Here is a 14,976-nt window from a genome sequence, read left to right as displayed (position 1 = left end):
GTGCATAAAGCAAGAGAAGAACATACTGATTTTTTCCTTTTCTTCTTGTAAGAGAAAAAAATCGAAACAAACCCAAATTCATTTAATATGCCTCAATGAGAGCCCTCTGAAAGGCTGGGCATGGCCAGCCTCATGGGCACAGGCCAGCATGGTGGGATTGGGTGGGGCTCTCTCCAGGGACCATGCATGGGCTTGTGTACAGCAAATGTGCAAAGCCACTAACTTGCAATGGCGGCACCTCCCTCCAGGGGTTTTTTAATTCCCCAATGAAGAAATTGTAGTTGATTTTCTTCCAAAGTAAACCTCCCCCTATACCTACAGTATGTATAAATTAAATACCTATGTGTTTGCCTTCTTTCTTTTCTTCCTGAAAACTTACTCCACCGTTTCTCTTATTTTTCATAGAAAACACAGCACTCACTATTCCCAGGTATGCCAATAATCCATTGTAACTGCTTCTGCCTGCCTGCAAAACACACCTGGCTGCCCTTTTGAAACGGATTTAGCATGAGCAATCACCAGGCTGTTTTGCTGAAAGCATTCCCCAGTCTTCGGAGCCTGTAAGATTCATTACTGGGGTCATGAACATTGCTGAGAGAAGATTTTAATTCAGGGGTTCCTATTGCTACAGCGGAGAAAGTAACAGAGAAGAGCAGTTCAGAACAATTGGATCTGATGTCATGCAAGGAGTCCCTATCAAAATATGAGATGCTTGTAGGGAGGCATACTTTCAAACAGTGCTGCTTAACAGATGAGGAAGGGTGCATGATGAACCACCTCAGCAGAAATCATCTGCGCTTGCACCTGATACCAGAGGCACCCCACAGCAGCCGGTCCACTTGTCAGAGAGAGGGAGAAAGGCTTCCACAGATGACTGGACAGTAATCCACTGAGAAGAGCTGTCTTGTTAATAAATCTGTCCTCTGCAATGAGACTCTGCTCACACAGATGTGTCAGTTCCTTTATTCGGAGGGAGCAGCCTGAAAAGGATCACGGCAGCTATGCTTTCTGTGACTGCCAGAGGCCGGGGTGAAGAGGCAGCAGTGAGCATCAGTGAAGAGGTGGGCTGGTGTGTCTCTGTGCTGCCTAGGCAAGTCCCCCTGCGGCGGCTTCTACCTACACATAGCAAATGAAGCTATGGAAGCAGGAGGCTGCCCTATTTGCCTGTGTCAAGCAAAACTGTCAATAACATCTATTTTTCAGGCCCCATTTGACAGATTGTACTGCTGGATGTTTCACAGCAATAAAGTTCCTAGAGCCTTTTTTTTTTTACATCATGCAAAGAAGGTTTTTAAATGCAAATGGAGGAAGAGAGAACTGGTCAGAAAGCATGACTTTCTGCAAATTTTTGCATCCTGGTTCTCAAGACAATTATCTTTTTTCTCCCTTTCCTTTCCTGAATTCTCCATCACTGGAACTAAAGAAAACCCAAAATTCAGCTGTGGCACTTGACTTGCCAAGTTGCCATCTCACACAGGGTCAGCAGGACATGGTGTCCTCTATAGTCCATCTCCGCAGCCCGTCTCCTGGCCATGCACTGCAACACTCTCGCTTTGAGTGAGATGTGCAAGAACCAGAGGAAATCCTTCTACTGAAACAGAAAGGACTGTGCAAACCAACCACTCCATCAGAGCACAGCAACTTTGCAGATCGACTGAGAGGAGAATGCCTGGGCAGTCTTGTTCTCCCTCACAGACAGCAGATCACAGCACATGTCTCCTGAGGTCCTCCGTACACACACGAAACAGGAAAGCATTCAGGAGGTTGACCACTGCTGCTCACCTACCACAAAGCTTCCCCTTGAACATCTAACTGTGAAACAGTGCCCGAAAACACAATTAAAGATGAAAGGGGCAAATTATGCATTGTAAAGTCAAATGACACCGACTCCTTCTTTCCATCCTTCATCTGGAAAATAAGAAAGCTGGAAGTAAGCTGCAAATTGAATGAATGCCTTGTATAACTTCACCACTGAGATACCCTACATACTATTTTGAAGTTAATAGAACACTTTCAATAATTTATAGTTAACCTTTCATCCTACTGTATTTTGAAATCTACTCCCTTATACTAATAAATAAACAAAGGAGAAAGGGCACTTTGTGTGGCACCTGTCCTATGAGTCAGGAAGTATGTACATGTGAGCAGGCAGAGGTATGGGCAGGAGCCTGTAGAATCATAGAGAAGGATGATAGAAACAATGTTTACAAGTTCAAATGCCCCCAGCTGTGGAAAATAAGCAATGGAAAAGAATGGATCAATCTGGAAAAAAAATTAATCTGAGGAGGCTAATATTTAAAAAGCATCTATGCCAGAACCCAAACCTACAGATATTCTCTTGCTGGAGTCCAAAAGAAAATTACATCTACCCCCCTCAGTGGGGAAGAAGTGCAACAATTTTTGCTTACTTAAAACATTAAATCCAGGACATTCCTGAGACCAGGATCTCACCTTTGCTATTCCAATATATAATTTCTCCATTTGCTACCTTTTTTTTTTTTCCCCCAAGAAGTACAATTTAAACAAATAAACAAACAAACAACTTTGCTAGCGTTGCTCTACCACAGCAGCAGGACAACTCTGATTCTGTCTAGATCTGTCCCACACACCCAACCTGCAGTGAGTACACTGATCTTGCAAAGACACTCATCTTCCTCCCCTGCAGCAACACTGCTGCACTGACTGCAGAGCCCCCCTCGCCCCATCCCTGTGTAACACAGCTTGGCTACATCTGGCACTGGCTGCAAGAAAGAATCCATCTGTTGCGACTTCAAAGAAGATGAGTTAGAGCTCTGTGATTCCTAAAACCCACAAATATTCCACCTTGGTTTGTCTGATTTGTCATTAACATTTCTCATGCCTAAATTAAGAAGGACGCTAAGCATCAGATGCGTCCTGACAGTGTTGCAGTTGAACAGCCTTTATAGCTTAGCCTCGTTTCCCTCCACATCTCCACGTTTCTTGGTCGTGCCTGTTGCATACAAACACAGAGCAAGCCATCACAGGCCAAATTAATATTATTAGTGTGCACTAACTATTAAGGGTTTTGTGCAAACTGCAATAAAACTAAGGAACCAATTATTTTACCACATCTATGGGGCACTGACCTGTTTGCCCATTTTCCCTGCTCTCAAAGATCCTTCAGCCTGGCACCCAACTCTGTGATGAAGCCTGTTTAGCACCAGTGAAGTTCCCCACATTCAGACTGACAACATTCTGAGCTGAGATGAGGGAATCAAAGTTAAAATCCAGCCCATCGGCATCCATGAGTTCACTGCGGATAATGGACTCCATGTCACACTCCAGGCTCCCATTGAAAATATCCAGGTCCAAGTCACTTGGGAATTTCTCATGTCCCATGACCGGGAGGTTCACACTAGAAGAGTACAAAGAGGAGCCTGACAGCGGGTCAGAAAGTGTTTGCATAGACTGATTGACAGGTGACTGCTGATGTTTGGTGGATCCCAAGCTGTTGGAGTCACTCAAGCCTATGTTACTGATGGAATTGGACAAGGCACGGCTGCCACTAAGAGAGGAGTTATGGGACTGGTGCTGGTGATGTGACAGGTTCTGATTGACCAGACCACCCTGGCTGGACTGTGCAGCAAACGACATCATAGGATCGTTGCGGAGCATTATATTTCTGCGGGAATTCTGGGCAGACACAGCTGTGCTGGCTTGTGACATGAGTGGGTCAGACTGTGTCATCATGACATCGCTGTGACTAAGTGCATCAGAGGCAAGCAGATCCTGCAGCGTCTGGTTGTTGTAATGAGAAATGGAAGAGAAGGTGGCCTGCTTGTTCTCCTGAATTGTCTGCATGGGCGACTGGCGGAGGGAATTCAGGGACGACGGCCCGAACACAGCGTTGTTGAAACTACTTGATGGGGAACCCAGCCCTGAACCTTTGGAACCATAAGGAAAACTGGAGCTTCTCTGCATTATCCCTCCTGTGGGTGACTGCTGGGAGGGAGGGAGTGTTATATTGTCCAAGAGATCATCCATGAGGTTATCTGTCAGTCCATCATTCAAGTTCATTGTCCCAGCCATATCAGTCAACCTAGGCAACTCCACAGTACATGGTTTGTTTACCGATGGGGACAAGCTCGATGGACTACTGTACAGCATAGGAGAAAGTGGAGCATCGTCATCTTGAACATCATCTAGTTCAGTGCTTGCCAAAATTGGTGACAAGCGGCCACTGATCGTACTGGCATTTGAATTTGTACGGGAGCGAAAATCTGTCCATGCATCCAGCTCGTCACTGCTGCGGGATGTGGGACTCCCTGGCCACTTGGAGAGCTGAGAAGGGCTGTCCTCACTTGTTTCCTGGGCGGTCTGCAGGGCTGCCTTTTTCTTAGCCGCCCGCCCTCTGCTCTTGGTGTACTTGTTGCTGTTGTCCATGGACACAGCACGCCTCCGGGGTGCCTTGCCGCCTTTTCCACCATCTGGATTGATCATCCACCAAGAGCTTTTCCCAGTGCCTTCATTCTGCACCCTCACGAATCGGCTGTGGAGTGACAAGTTGTGCCGGATCGAATTCTGCAGGAAAGGAACAAAACAAAACATCAAGACCAGCACCCCACTTCTTTTATGACTCAAATCTCAATCATTAAACCAACATCCCCTGAAAAAAGCAACATGAATGAAAGCATTGGACCCTTCTGGATATCTCCGTGGACTTCTAGAGTGCTGCATACAGGAGGACTGGAGTGTGACTGTGGCATGCCAGCATGCTGCCGTAAAGCACTCCCCGAGCCTGAACTAGTTGTGCATTCCTGGTGCCCACCTCTACACCCCTAAAAACTGCATCCTAAGGAAAAGAGTGTGACACAGCTCTATTCCTGCCAGCATGGAGCTAGATGATTCTCCCTTGCTTTTGACTCAGGACAAACTTCTATGCTATCAGTAATCTTGCCATAAGTTCCTTGAAATAAAAACTGAAAAGGCACAGCAAAAATCTGGCTGGAGGGGTAGTCACACTCATCACAGCCTCTGCAAATGTCTTTTTAATTCTTCATGGGCACATGTGCTGTATACTTGTTATAATAATTCTTGAGTAAACTGCAAATGCTGTTGCTCCTCTCCCACAGGCACTCTGTGATGACTAAGATATACTTTGTCTCTTGATTAGAGGCACCAGAATTATGCCCGTACTTCAGTAGCTGGCCAGCTGTCCCCTCACTATAGTATCCTCACAGTCTTCAAAACATGATGTGACACAGTATGCAACGATATCCCTGTTCCTGTAAGCTGCTGGATACAGAGTTGTATAAAGCTGCTGTACACAGTCAGATATTCCACGCTGTACAGGATGCTACAAAATACAGTACTCTCCGAGGAGCCTGCATACAGTCTGCTCTTGCATTCTACCTGCTTGCACTAGTCAGTAACATCTACCATTCAAAAACTACATTGCCTCAAACCAATTATAATCACCTCAGAATGAGAAAGGTGAGAAAACCAGTCCACAGTACCCCTAGTGAAATGGCACCAGATTTAAACCAAAATAACTGAAAATCCCACTTCACGCATCCTGCTGATCTTGTGCTTAAAATATGGATCAAAGAAAGGGAAAGCAAATAGTATTTGTTAGTGTGAATGCTTTCAGTTTTGGTAAACAAACTTTTTTTCCAACGAGGAAGTAAAAAGATTTTCGGAGCTATCCCACATTCCTTTGAAAAATGCCTTGTGCTATTCCTCCAAGTTTAAAGAGCTGCAGAGCTCTTTTTGTTAAATTTGGGCAATTACCAGCTATACCTGTGAAAAGGATAAAATCACATTTGTCCTATCAACATTCTTTAAAAACACAAACAGGACCATAGCATCATCAAACTATCCAGGAAAAGTGTCCTTCATTTACAAAACTCTGAAGAAATTCCAGATTTAAATGGGCAAAGAATGAATCAATCAACAAATCATTCACAAGTGCTTCAACATTTGCATCCTTAGGATAAATGGATGCTTGACATAAGTAAACTGGAGACATATTTGATGTACACAGAAATGCAGTCTAGCATTTTTAAAAATAATTCTTTTCAGTACAAAATGCCTTTTTTTCCCCCACTGTTGAGTGTTGTGGTTTTTGTCAGTGTGAAATGCAAAACATGCCTGAAGTTCTTCTCACATGCAGACAGCAGACGTGGTTGTGATTATCACTTAATGAAAAGAGAAATCATATGGACCATGGTTCAAAACAGCAACTGTTATGTTTTAAACAATTTACTTGAAGCAGCAGGTCAGACTCTGCTGACATGCTCAAGAGAAGTTTGGGTCAGTGCCTCAGCTATAAACTTGACAATTTCTGCGATACTATCATCCCATCAGAATATGGTGGATTGAGTCACACCATAATAGCTCTTCAGTCTAAAGAAGGAAAGAGCTTTTTATTGTTTAACTGATGACATTTTAACTATATTTTGAGTCTGGCAACAGTCTAACTTCTAATAACTAGGCATCACTGCTTACTTCCTCAGGTTTCTCCCTGTAAAACTGGCTGAAGAACTGTTTTTGTTTCTTTTTTTTTAAATAACCTTTGTTGATATTCCAGCTTGGACTGCATCAATGCAGGTAGCTCTCACATTCATTCCCCGTAACTTTCATGGACAAACACATGTGAAAACATCGTGTGGATCTCTTCTCAGAAAGAGCTGCCAGCAGGATGAGGACAATCAAAGCTAGACCACCACACCGAGCCATATAAGAGCAATACAAACCATGCTGTTCCCCACCTAAAAATGCTGGGTATAAGAATACACAGCATCGTGATTCTTGCTAATGAAAAATAAATCTTAGAAAACACAGAAAAGAAACACCCAAGGTGGCGTACACAGTGTGCCACACACAGCTTCAGATATAAAAACATTCAGCCAAAATGCCAGCAGCTAACAGTTTTCAGCCTGTAGTATTCTCATAAAAGAGCTTATTTCTGATGGTGGTATGAAACTATTTGGCCTAAAACCATGAAAAATCCTAAATTGTAAAACTGTGAGACTGAGGCACCTCTCAGGATGAGGACTCCTGCATGTGTGGATACGTACGTGCATATGTGTAATTTTCTTCTTATTATATCTTTTTGCTCAGTGTTGGTTTTACACAAGTAATAAAAAAATGTAATAATCCTTTTGCATTGAAAATTGGTGGTTATAAAAAATCCAAGCAGTTTGTTTTCCTTTACATTAAGCACTATGCCACTTACACTCCTGCTTCTGTTTTTCTTTGCTTTTCTTCTGTAGGAAGATTGTTTTCTTTAGCATAATTATGGGCCAATTTATTTTTGTGTACCCCATATCCACCCTCTGCTCAAACACTGCCTTAGAACCCACTTCTTTCACGTAGCCTCCCCCGCTAACCTCTTCAGCAACAGTATCTGAGTTTCTTGGTTTTTCCTTCTGTTGGATGCTCTGCCAAATCAAATTAAGGCTGGATCCTATTATCCGTTCACATGCAAGTTTTGCTACAGAAGCCACAGGGATTGACAACTCACATCAGTAAAGGCTGTTGCACTGTGCTACCTTGCTGCAATCTGGATGGAAATAACTGTATTTTCTACCTGTTTTCTAAGCTGTCAAAAAATATTCCTATCTGCTTAAATTATAGGAAAATATCTTGGGACAATCACTGCTCACAACCATGTGCGCTACTAGTATATGACCATGCAACAAACCACAAAGGAGGTGAGGAAGCAAAGAAAATACAGTTCATCATTTGAAGCCACTGCTGATGAAAATAATAGGGATATGTCTTTGACTTATGTGGGAGATGAATTAGGCCATGATGATGGAAACACAACACATTTTTCCATGCCAAAATGCAATGAGAAACTTTAAAAGATCTATAAAGGAACTTCCATCATCTGTCCTGGAGACCATATGTATACGGGATAGATGCTAGCCAGGCTGCAGACAGCTCAGATACCACCGATGGGTACAACATATGGACTGTACATAAGCAGAGCCGAAAAGAAATATGATGAGCTCCTCCCTTTATTAGTGTTACTATTTATACTGGTCTTGAAGAATGCCATTCGCTCTGCTAAGAGCCAGAAGACTGAGGTTCCTGCAGATAACATCAAGAGCATCATATACTGCCCCGAGGCCAAACAGCTGGGTCCCAGTCCCCTTCAAAAGTGGTCCTGCAGGGAAGAGGGACTGTCCATGGAGACAAGGAAGTTGCAGGGCGAAGGAACACACATGAGGCAGGGCAGAACTGGTGCGAGCAGAGAGTGGTGCAGTGCCACAGACAAGTGGGGCTGCTGTCCTACCTTGGCTTAGGCTGATGGCACCAGAAGAAGGGGTGAGCTGGGTGCCCACAGTAGCCAGGGCAGCAACATGAGGGTTTACAGCACTTTCCCCAAACTCAAGGCCACAGTCTCAGCTTTAATAAATGTTGATCCACTGCACCGCATTTTATTCAGCTAATACTCCTCGAGGGATTCAGCCACATTTTGCTACCCAAAAAAACCCCCAGAGATCAGCTACCATGTCCTACCATGTGTCTCTCTCGATATTTTGGTAAGACCACAAATGGGTAAGCTGACAGAGAGGACACTCAAACATTTCCAAAGTGCCCTATCCTTCATTTGATACAAAGAACTGAACCAGTCTCCCAGGGAGGCTAGGACTGCATGTTATTTCAACACTCAGACCCGGTCAGGCAACAGCAGCAAATGCTTGAGCCTTTAAAATGGAGAAAATTCCCCCTCTCTGTGCCTGTTCCAGCCTCTTCCAAGCCATGTTTACCTTGTGGAGTCCGTCCACTAACTCAGACACCAGCTGCAAGTGCTTCCACTGCAGTACAGAGTCCTTTTTGTCTGGAAGCAACATGTGGTATCAATTTATCATCCTCAACAACGCAACAAGGAATCCACTCACTTTAAAAATAAAATGAGAGTTGTGTAACTTGACTCTTAGAAGTCCCCGCCCTTTTTTTTTTTTTTTTATAAAAAAGCCAACTAAAGACTAGCAAGATGAGGTGCAGCTGGTGGCTGCCGAGTCCAAGTTACACACTGGTCTGTTTTTCTTTCAGTGTTTTGTAGTTAGTGGCAAATTTGTTATTTCAGATATGGGCTCCTAAACTGTAAATTTAAGGCTACAAATCAAAAGCAGTTCTTTAACAAGTGGGATACTAGGACATGGTGGGAGAAAAATGAACACTATTTGCAGATCCATAAATGCTAATAATGCTCACTTGGGAGAATCAGACTTTATTTTATACTGTATTAACATATTTAGTGTTTTAATTTTCCCATATGAAATTTTCTGGCAGCCACACAGTAGAGAAAGGCATCAGATCTAATATCACTGAAAAGAAGCCATGAAAATAACTCCAGCTTATCAGACTCTAGCTGACCAGAGGGAGTCTGTCTTCTCCATGGCTCTGCTTGCTCACTTGAATTTCAGTTTCCAGCTTCCGGAAAATGTTGTCACACAAATCTCCTTTGGGACGAACACCCTTCCACAGATGGGTTCCACCAAAAATTATTTCTTCAAGAAAAGCAAAATGAAACAGACAACTTCTTTTTTGCATTCGTTTGTTGTTGAAACTGGAGTTTGTGAATAATTCAACACATTTTGCCCACCTGTCCATACCAACGTCTGTGCCTTCTTCAGAAGTAACTCAAAACTGGCTTCAAACCAGTTTTTGTAGATTCTGAGAATATGCTGAGTTGGAAGCGATCCATCAGGATCATCAAGTCCAATTTCTGGCCCTGCACAGGACACCCCAAGAATCACACCATGCGCCTGAGAAGGTTATCCAAATGCTTCTTGAACTAAGAAAGGCTTGGTGCTGTGACCGCTTCCCTAGGGAACCTGTTCCAGTGCTCAACCACCCTCTGGCTGAAAAACTTTTCCCTGACATCCAACCTAAACCTCCCTGACTCAGCTTCATGCCATTTCCTGTCACTGGTCACCACAGAGAAGAGACCAGTATCTGTCCCTCCACTTCCCCTCACAAAGATGTTGAAGACAACAATGAGGTCTCAGTCTCCTCTTCTCCAGGCTGAACAGACCAAGTGACCTCAGCTGCTCCTCATACGGTTTCCCCTCAAGACCCTTCACTATCTTTGTTGTCCTCCTTTGGATGCTCTCTAATAGCTTAATATCTTTCTTATATTGTGGAGCCCAAAACTGCACACAATATTCAAGGTGAGGCAGCACCACTGCCGAGCAGAGCGGGACAATCACATTTTACATGTTTTACATTTTGTTTGCTTTAAAGTCCTCAAGGAGATTCAACTACAAGTAAACAAGAAAACAGATGCAGTGGCTTCAAAATTATAAATAATAAAGTTACCAATTGTGTGCATGTATGTAGAAATTCCTGGTGAAAGGGATTGGCAAGTCTAGGCAAGTCAATCTTTAGGACATATCAGTCTATTGGTTCCATACAGTCCCTTTCTGCCTAGCTCTGTAAGGCTGCAGTGCTGCTCTTCTCAAGGAACTTTGAAATCTCAAACCCAAAGATGTCTCAGAATTTCTTCCTCTTTTCCCTGAGTCTTTGCAAACCAGAAAAATGTATATAATTTAAAAAAGCAGTGAGGACACTCCACAGATGTAGAAAAAGCAAGAACTAAAACATAAAGAGAGCTCTCCTATAATGTCTATCCAGCCATGTTGTACTGATATACATTTTTTTTTCCATATTAAACCAAGCATTATGTATTCCAGATTGTTATATTTTCCCTAAACTATGGAAGTTGCAGGAAGAAAAAAAGCATTAAGAAAATTACACACAGAAGGAGAAATATTTTCTGACACTCAAGTGGTTCTGATGCTTCATGTTTGGTATCATCTACAGGTTCCTAAGGCAGTTCCCAAAAATCCCACCAGATGTTCAGCAGAAGGAGGTGGCAAGAGTGCACCAGAGTCCCACAGGGTACCTCCCTTCACACCCAGCTGGCAAAGGCCATTGCCCTCACAGTCCTGGAAAGGATATCTGGGATGACACAGGCTCAGCCCTACACAGGCATGCCCTCCTGCAGTAAAAGGGAAAAAAAATCTCACAGATTTAGGGGGGGAAAGTCAGCTCAACATCTGAAAGGTGGCTCTGTGGTCCCCCCTCCTCATCCTTTTTTCAAAGGATTTTTCTGATCTTGGTGGTAGGGGAAGAGCTAGAAGTGGCCTCCATTGTAATCAGCCCTCTGCCTGCATCTCTGCCCGTCATCCCCCACCCCAGAAGAGTAGAGTCTTCAGGGATTTAAGCTCCTTGGGAGAACATTAAGTCCAGCAAAGATTTATCCTCTGAAATGTGCTGGCTCAGATAGGAGAGCAGAACACAGATCTGCCTCCATCCCGTGCCAAATTACAACAGGGGAGGGTGATTAGCAGAGGAAAAACAAACCCTCCCTGACTTGCACATTGCACTTCCCACCACCCCAGCCGCACTGGCCACAAGGGCAGGCGACGAGCGACCTGCCTGCCAAGGAGGCTTATGTCCTCCTTTTTGAACACGAAATCATCTCAAAGCATGGGAATTGAGTCACAATTGAAAACTTTTCCTAAAAAAAAATAAAAAAAAAAGAGAGAAAAAAAAACTTCTAGCTAAAACAACCGCTGCCTCACTCTTTGCAAACAGTGATATTGCAAATCACTACACTGACGTAAATAAAACCTAGCTGAAAATATACACTGCCTGGAAATTGCCTCAGAGCATCATGCTTCCAGTTAGCAGAAAAATCTCCAGATATTTTACAGTCAGACATGATCTGACCACATGAGGACTCTAATAAATAACATTTGTTTTGCTGTGAGTAGAGCATGCCAGTTGTCGTTTATTTTTTTCCACTGGGTGTTGGGAGACAGGAAACAGAGAGTGAGGAAAATGCTGATACTTTAACTAATGCAGCTGCAGAGCAAGAACAAGGTCAGGCTCTCCAGCAACTTCTCCAAGTGTCAGGAGCCATGTACCCTGGCATTCTTTGCCACAGGAAACCCCCTAAAGAATTAAGTGTTAGCATCTGCATGCTATAGCAATGCTTTTCCACATTAAATAGGATTTGGGAATCAGGAGGAAGACACTGTCATTGAGAGGTTGCTAGGGCACCTTGTGAAAGAGCCACCTTTCTCACTGCCTTCCACCCACTTCATATCACAGTTGCCCAAAATTCAACACAATTGATTTCAATCAAGGGATTTAACTTAATTAAGAGTAAGAATTCACTTGGAGGTATTGCTCTTGTAAGGTGCTGAATTCGTGAAAATCCCAAGGCACCTTATCGCAAGTTTGACTGGGACATAAACGCAGTCAGCAAGAAAGTGAAAGATGCTGCCACTTAGTGAACTTAAATCCAAAAAGTTGAATGCAAAAAAGCTGCAATGGACGCGTGCAGCTGGGTCTTTGCAGAGTCAGTTCAAACCAGTTCTAATTTCTGTTCAGGAGTGGTATCACCAAGAGATAATATCTTTTTCTTTTTTTTTTTTTTTTTTCTCAATGGCAAGCCCCAGCATTTAAAGTGTTTCCACTGTAGAAACTTTGGCAATGACACCATGGTTTACTTGTGGAGTCTCTTCAGCACAGCACCACCGCATTTCTCCTGTTCCATGCCACGGAGCCCCAAGAGGAGCGTAAGCATTCACAACTAATCAACCTGAACCCTATATGTACAGTAACTCCTATAAAAATAGCTACCCCTGTCAGGACAGCCCCAATCTGCCAGATGCTGAAGCTACCGGAAGAGTCCTCCCAACCTCAGTGGTCACTCAGCTAGGCCTCAATGAAAACAATGCAATTTTATTGTGAGGCAGACTGTCACTGTGAAGGCTTTGGGTTTGTATTGCTAGAAAGAAGAAGTAGAAAAAAGGAAAAAAAATCCCTCTCTTTTTTGTTTCTTAGATTCAAAGATCCCAGCACAACTCTCACGCAGCATTGTGGAAACCAAAATGCTCAATTCTATTTTTCTCATTCTCAGCATATGGCCGTTACTATACACTGGCTATTTAGAAACATGTATGGGCGTTCTTTCATGCCTTTATAAATAAATGAAAGTGATGCTACTGCTTATAATAATTCACTAAAAATAGTAGCTTCCCATGGAAGATCACAAAAGCCTCTCATTGCTGAATCACCTATTATAAATCTTTATTTTTTTGAAATGTTTTTGTAGTCGTGTGTTGTTTTTTAAACACTTCCTAAGCCTGTGAAATGCAACTAAACCATCAATACCTTCCACCACACAGTGGTAGGGGAAGAGTAAAATCCGTGTGCATGAAGGCAGCCCTCCAGGGCTCCTGATGTCCCCAACTGCAAGGCTGCCCTGCACGCAGCTCTGTGAAGTGCTAGCTCTGAAATGATAGATTGTTAAACACCCGGCCTGGATTAATTGGAAGTGTTGAGCTGCACACATTAAATTGCAAATCTGGTGACAGTTATGGCTAACACGTGACTGATGAGAGGAATAGATCTGATATGTTGTTGCCTGACCGAGTTTGATCAGGCCTGAGCAAGCCCTTCAAAAGCCAGCACAAGTGCCAGAGACCTTCTCACGAGAAAGCCTTTGAGCAACTTCCAAATCAGCCCCCAGCATTTCTGCTACGTAGACTAATCTGAAACAAGACCCCTCTCCTGTGCTATTTTAAGCACATAATTATTTTATTATTGAACCATAAGATACTATCAGATTTTTTAAAAAAAGTGCATTTTAAAATATGATGTATTTAGTGGGTTGCTGAGGTGGCAAAGGGAATGGTCGTGCTCCGCAGACCTGAGCACTGCAGGAAGCTGGGGATGCACCTAAGTGCAGCTCTCACTATGTCTGACCTGCTGCTTTTAGGGGCAAAAACCCTTGGGAGCCTCACGAAGGGCAGTTGGTGTGGGAACACACAACCGTGACTCCAGATATTCACCAAGTTACTGCAGCGCTGGTGTGGACAGGGTGTGAATCAGGAGATGAGGGATAAGTGAACAGAACAACTTGAAAAACAGGTATCTCCTCCTTCACGACTTCGGACTGGGTCATGGCATTACCAATAAATACCTGAGCACTCTTCAAAATGTAATGGCAGCTCTAAAATATTAATGCCTTTTGAAAGGAGAAAGTAATCAGTTTTCCTTTTGATGTATTCTGATGTGCATTCTGCTTTTGTCCTTAGAATAACACATGGGTCCTCCTAGCCTCTTGGTTTCTTGTAGTTCCCTACATTTTTCTTCTGTACTGGGGAATGTATTTTAAACACTGCACTTTAGAAGCATATTTGAAAAATTGTACAGACTTGTTTTCTGTATACACAAACAATGCTCATGCTGTGCCAGACGACATGGGTGGACAACAGTATCCATCTCCTCAACATTTTTACATGAACAGTAGTAAGGCAGGTTTACTTCAGAAGTCTTTTCCCAGACCATTCTCTAATATGACTTCCGCTGATGCACTGCATCAGGACACCCAGTTCCAAAAGCAGTTCTGCCCATAAACTCACCACCAAGGCACATGGCTTTAGTTTCCACACTGTGATGCCCTGGCTGTAATCTCCAAATTGACAGCATTTGATTCTTTTTTTCTGCCTATGGAAAAAGATTTTTTACAGACTTAAAATCTGGGCAGCTCCAGGTCAGACCCTGACGTCTGAGCTAGTGACACCGGCCAACCTTGGCACTTGCTGGGAGAAATGGGCGCCTCCAACAAATAAGCCCACCAGCCTGTCTTCCTGTTCTCCTCTGAGTGTGCCTGACCCTCTCTGCTGGTGGAGGTGGATCTCACCCTCTGGCAGGAAGCTTTTGGGACTGCGGTTGCTTTGGGATGGTCGCTCTTGGTGTCTCCCAGGGCATGGCGGCTTCAGGGAGTTCATCCTCACTCACACCAAACTCTCCCTCTACCCTCTGGATTCATCCCAGCCTCACCTAACCCCATTTATGAGCTGTTTTAGTTTTCATTGAACCTCACCTCACTCAGATGACTTGCATGTTACTGGTTCTACTGGATTTTTTAAAATTTATTTTCTGTTTACTGCAGGGGGAAAATATACCTGAGGAGCTGAC

The 14,976-nt window shown here is 43.5% G+C and overlaps 1 protein-coding gene across 1 annotated transcript in view; it reads right to left on the bottom strand.

Annotated features, from left to right (window-relative positions):
* The window catches only part of FOXO3 (forkhead box O3), an 89,475-nt gene that overhangs the window by 12,212 nt on the left and 62,287 nt on the right, over positions 1–14,976 (bottom strand). The window contains exon 2 of the mRNA XM_017828013.1: positions 3,108–4,542. Within this exon, the coding sequence (XP_017683502.1) occupies positions 3,142–4,542 (1,401 nt within the window). The 3' untranslated portion in view covers positions 3,108–3,141. The remainder of the gene's footprint in view (positions 1–3,107; positions 4,543–14,976) is intronic.

The sequence above is a fragment of the Lepidothrix coronata genome, unplaced genomic scaffold, assembly GCF_001604755.1.
Source record: "Lepidothrix coronata isolate B3197 unplaced genomic scaffold, Lepidothrix_coronata-1.0 Scaffold5, whole genome shotgun sequence".
NCBI classification, from domain to species: domain Eukaryota; kingdom Metazoa; phylum Chordata; class Aves; order Passeriformes; family Pipridae; genus Lepidothrix; species Lepidothrix coronata.
The sequence above is the reverse complement of the archived record's forward strand: the minus strand, read 5'-3'. Positions and strand labels throughout refer to the sequence as shown.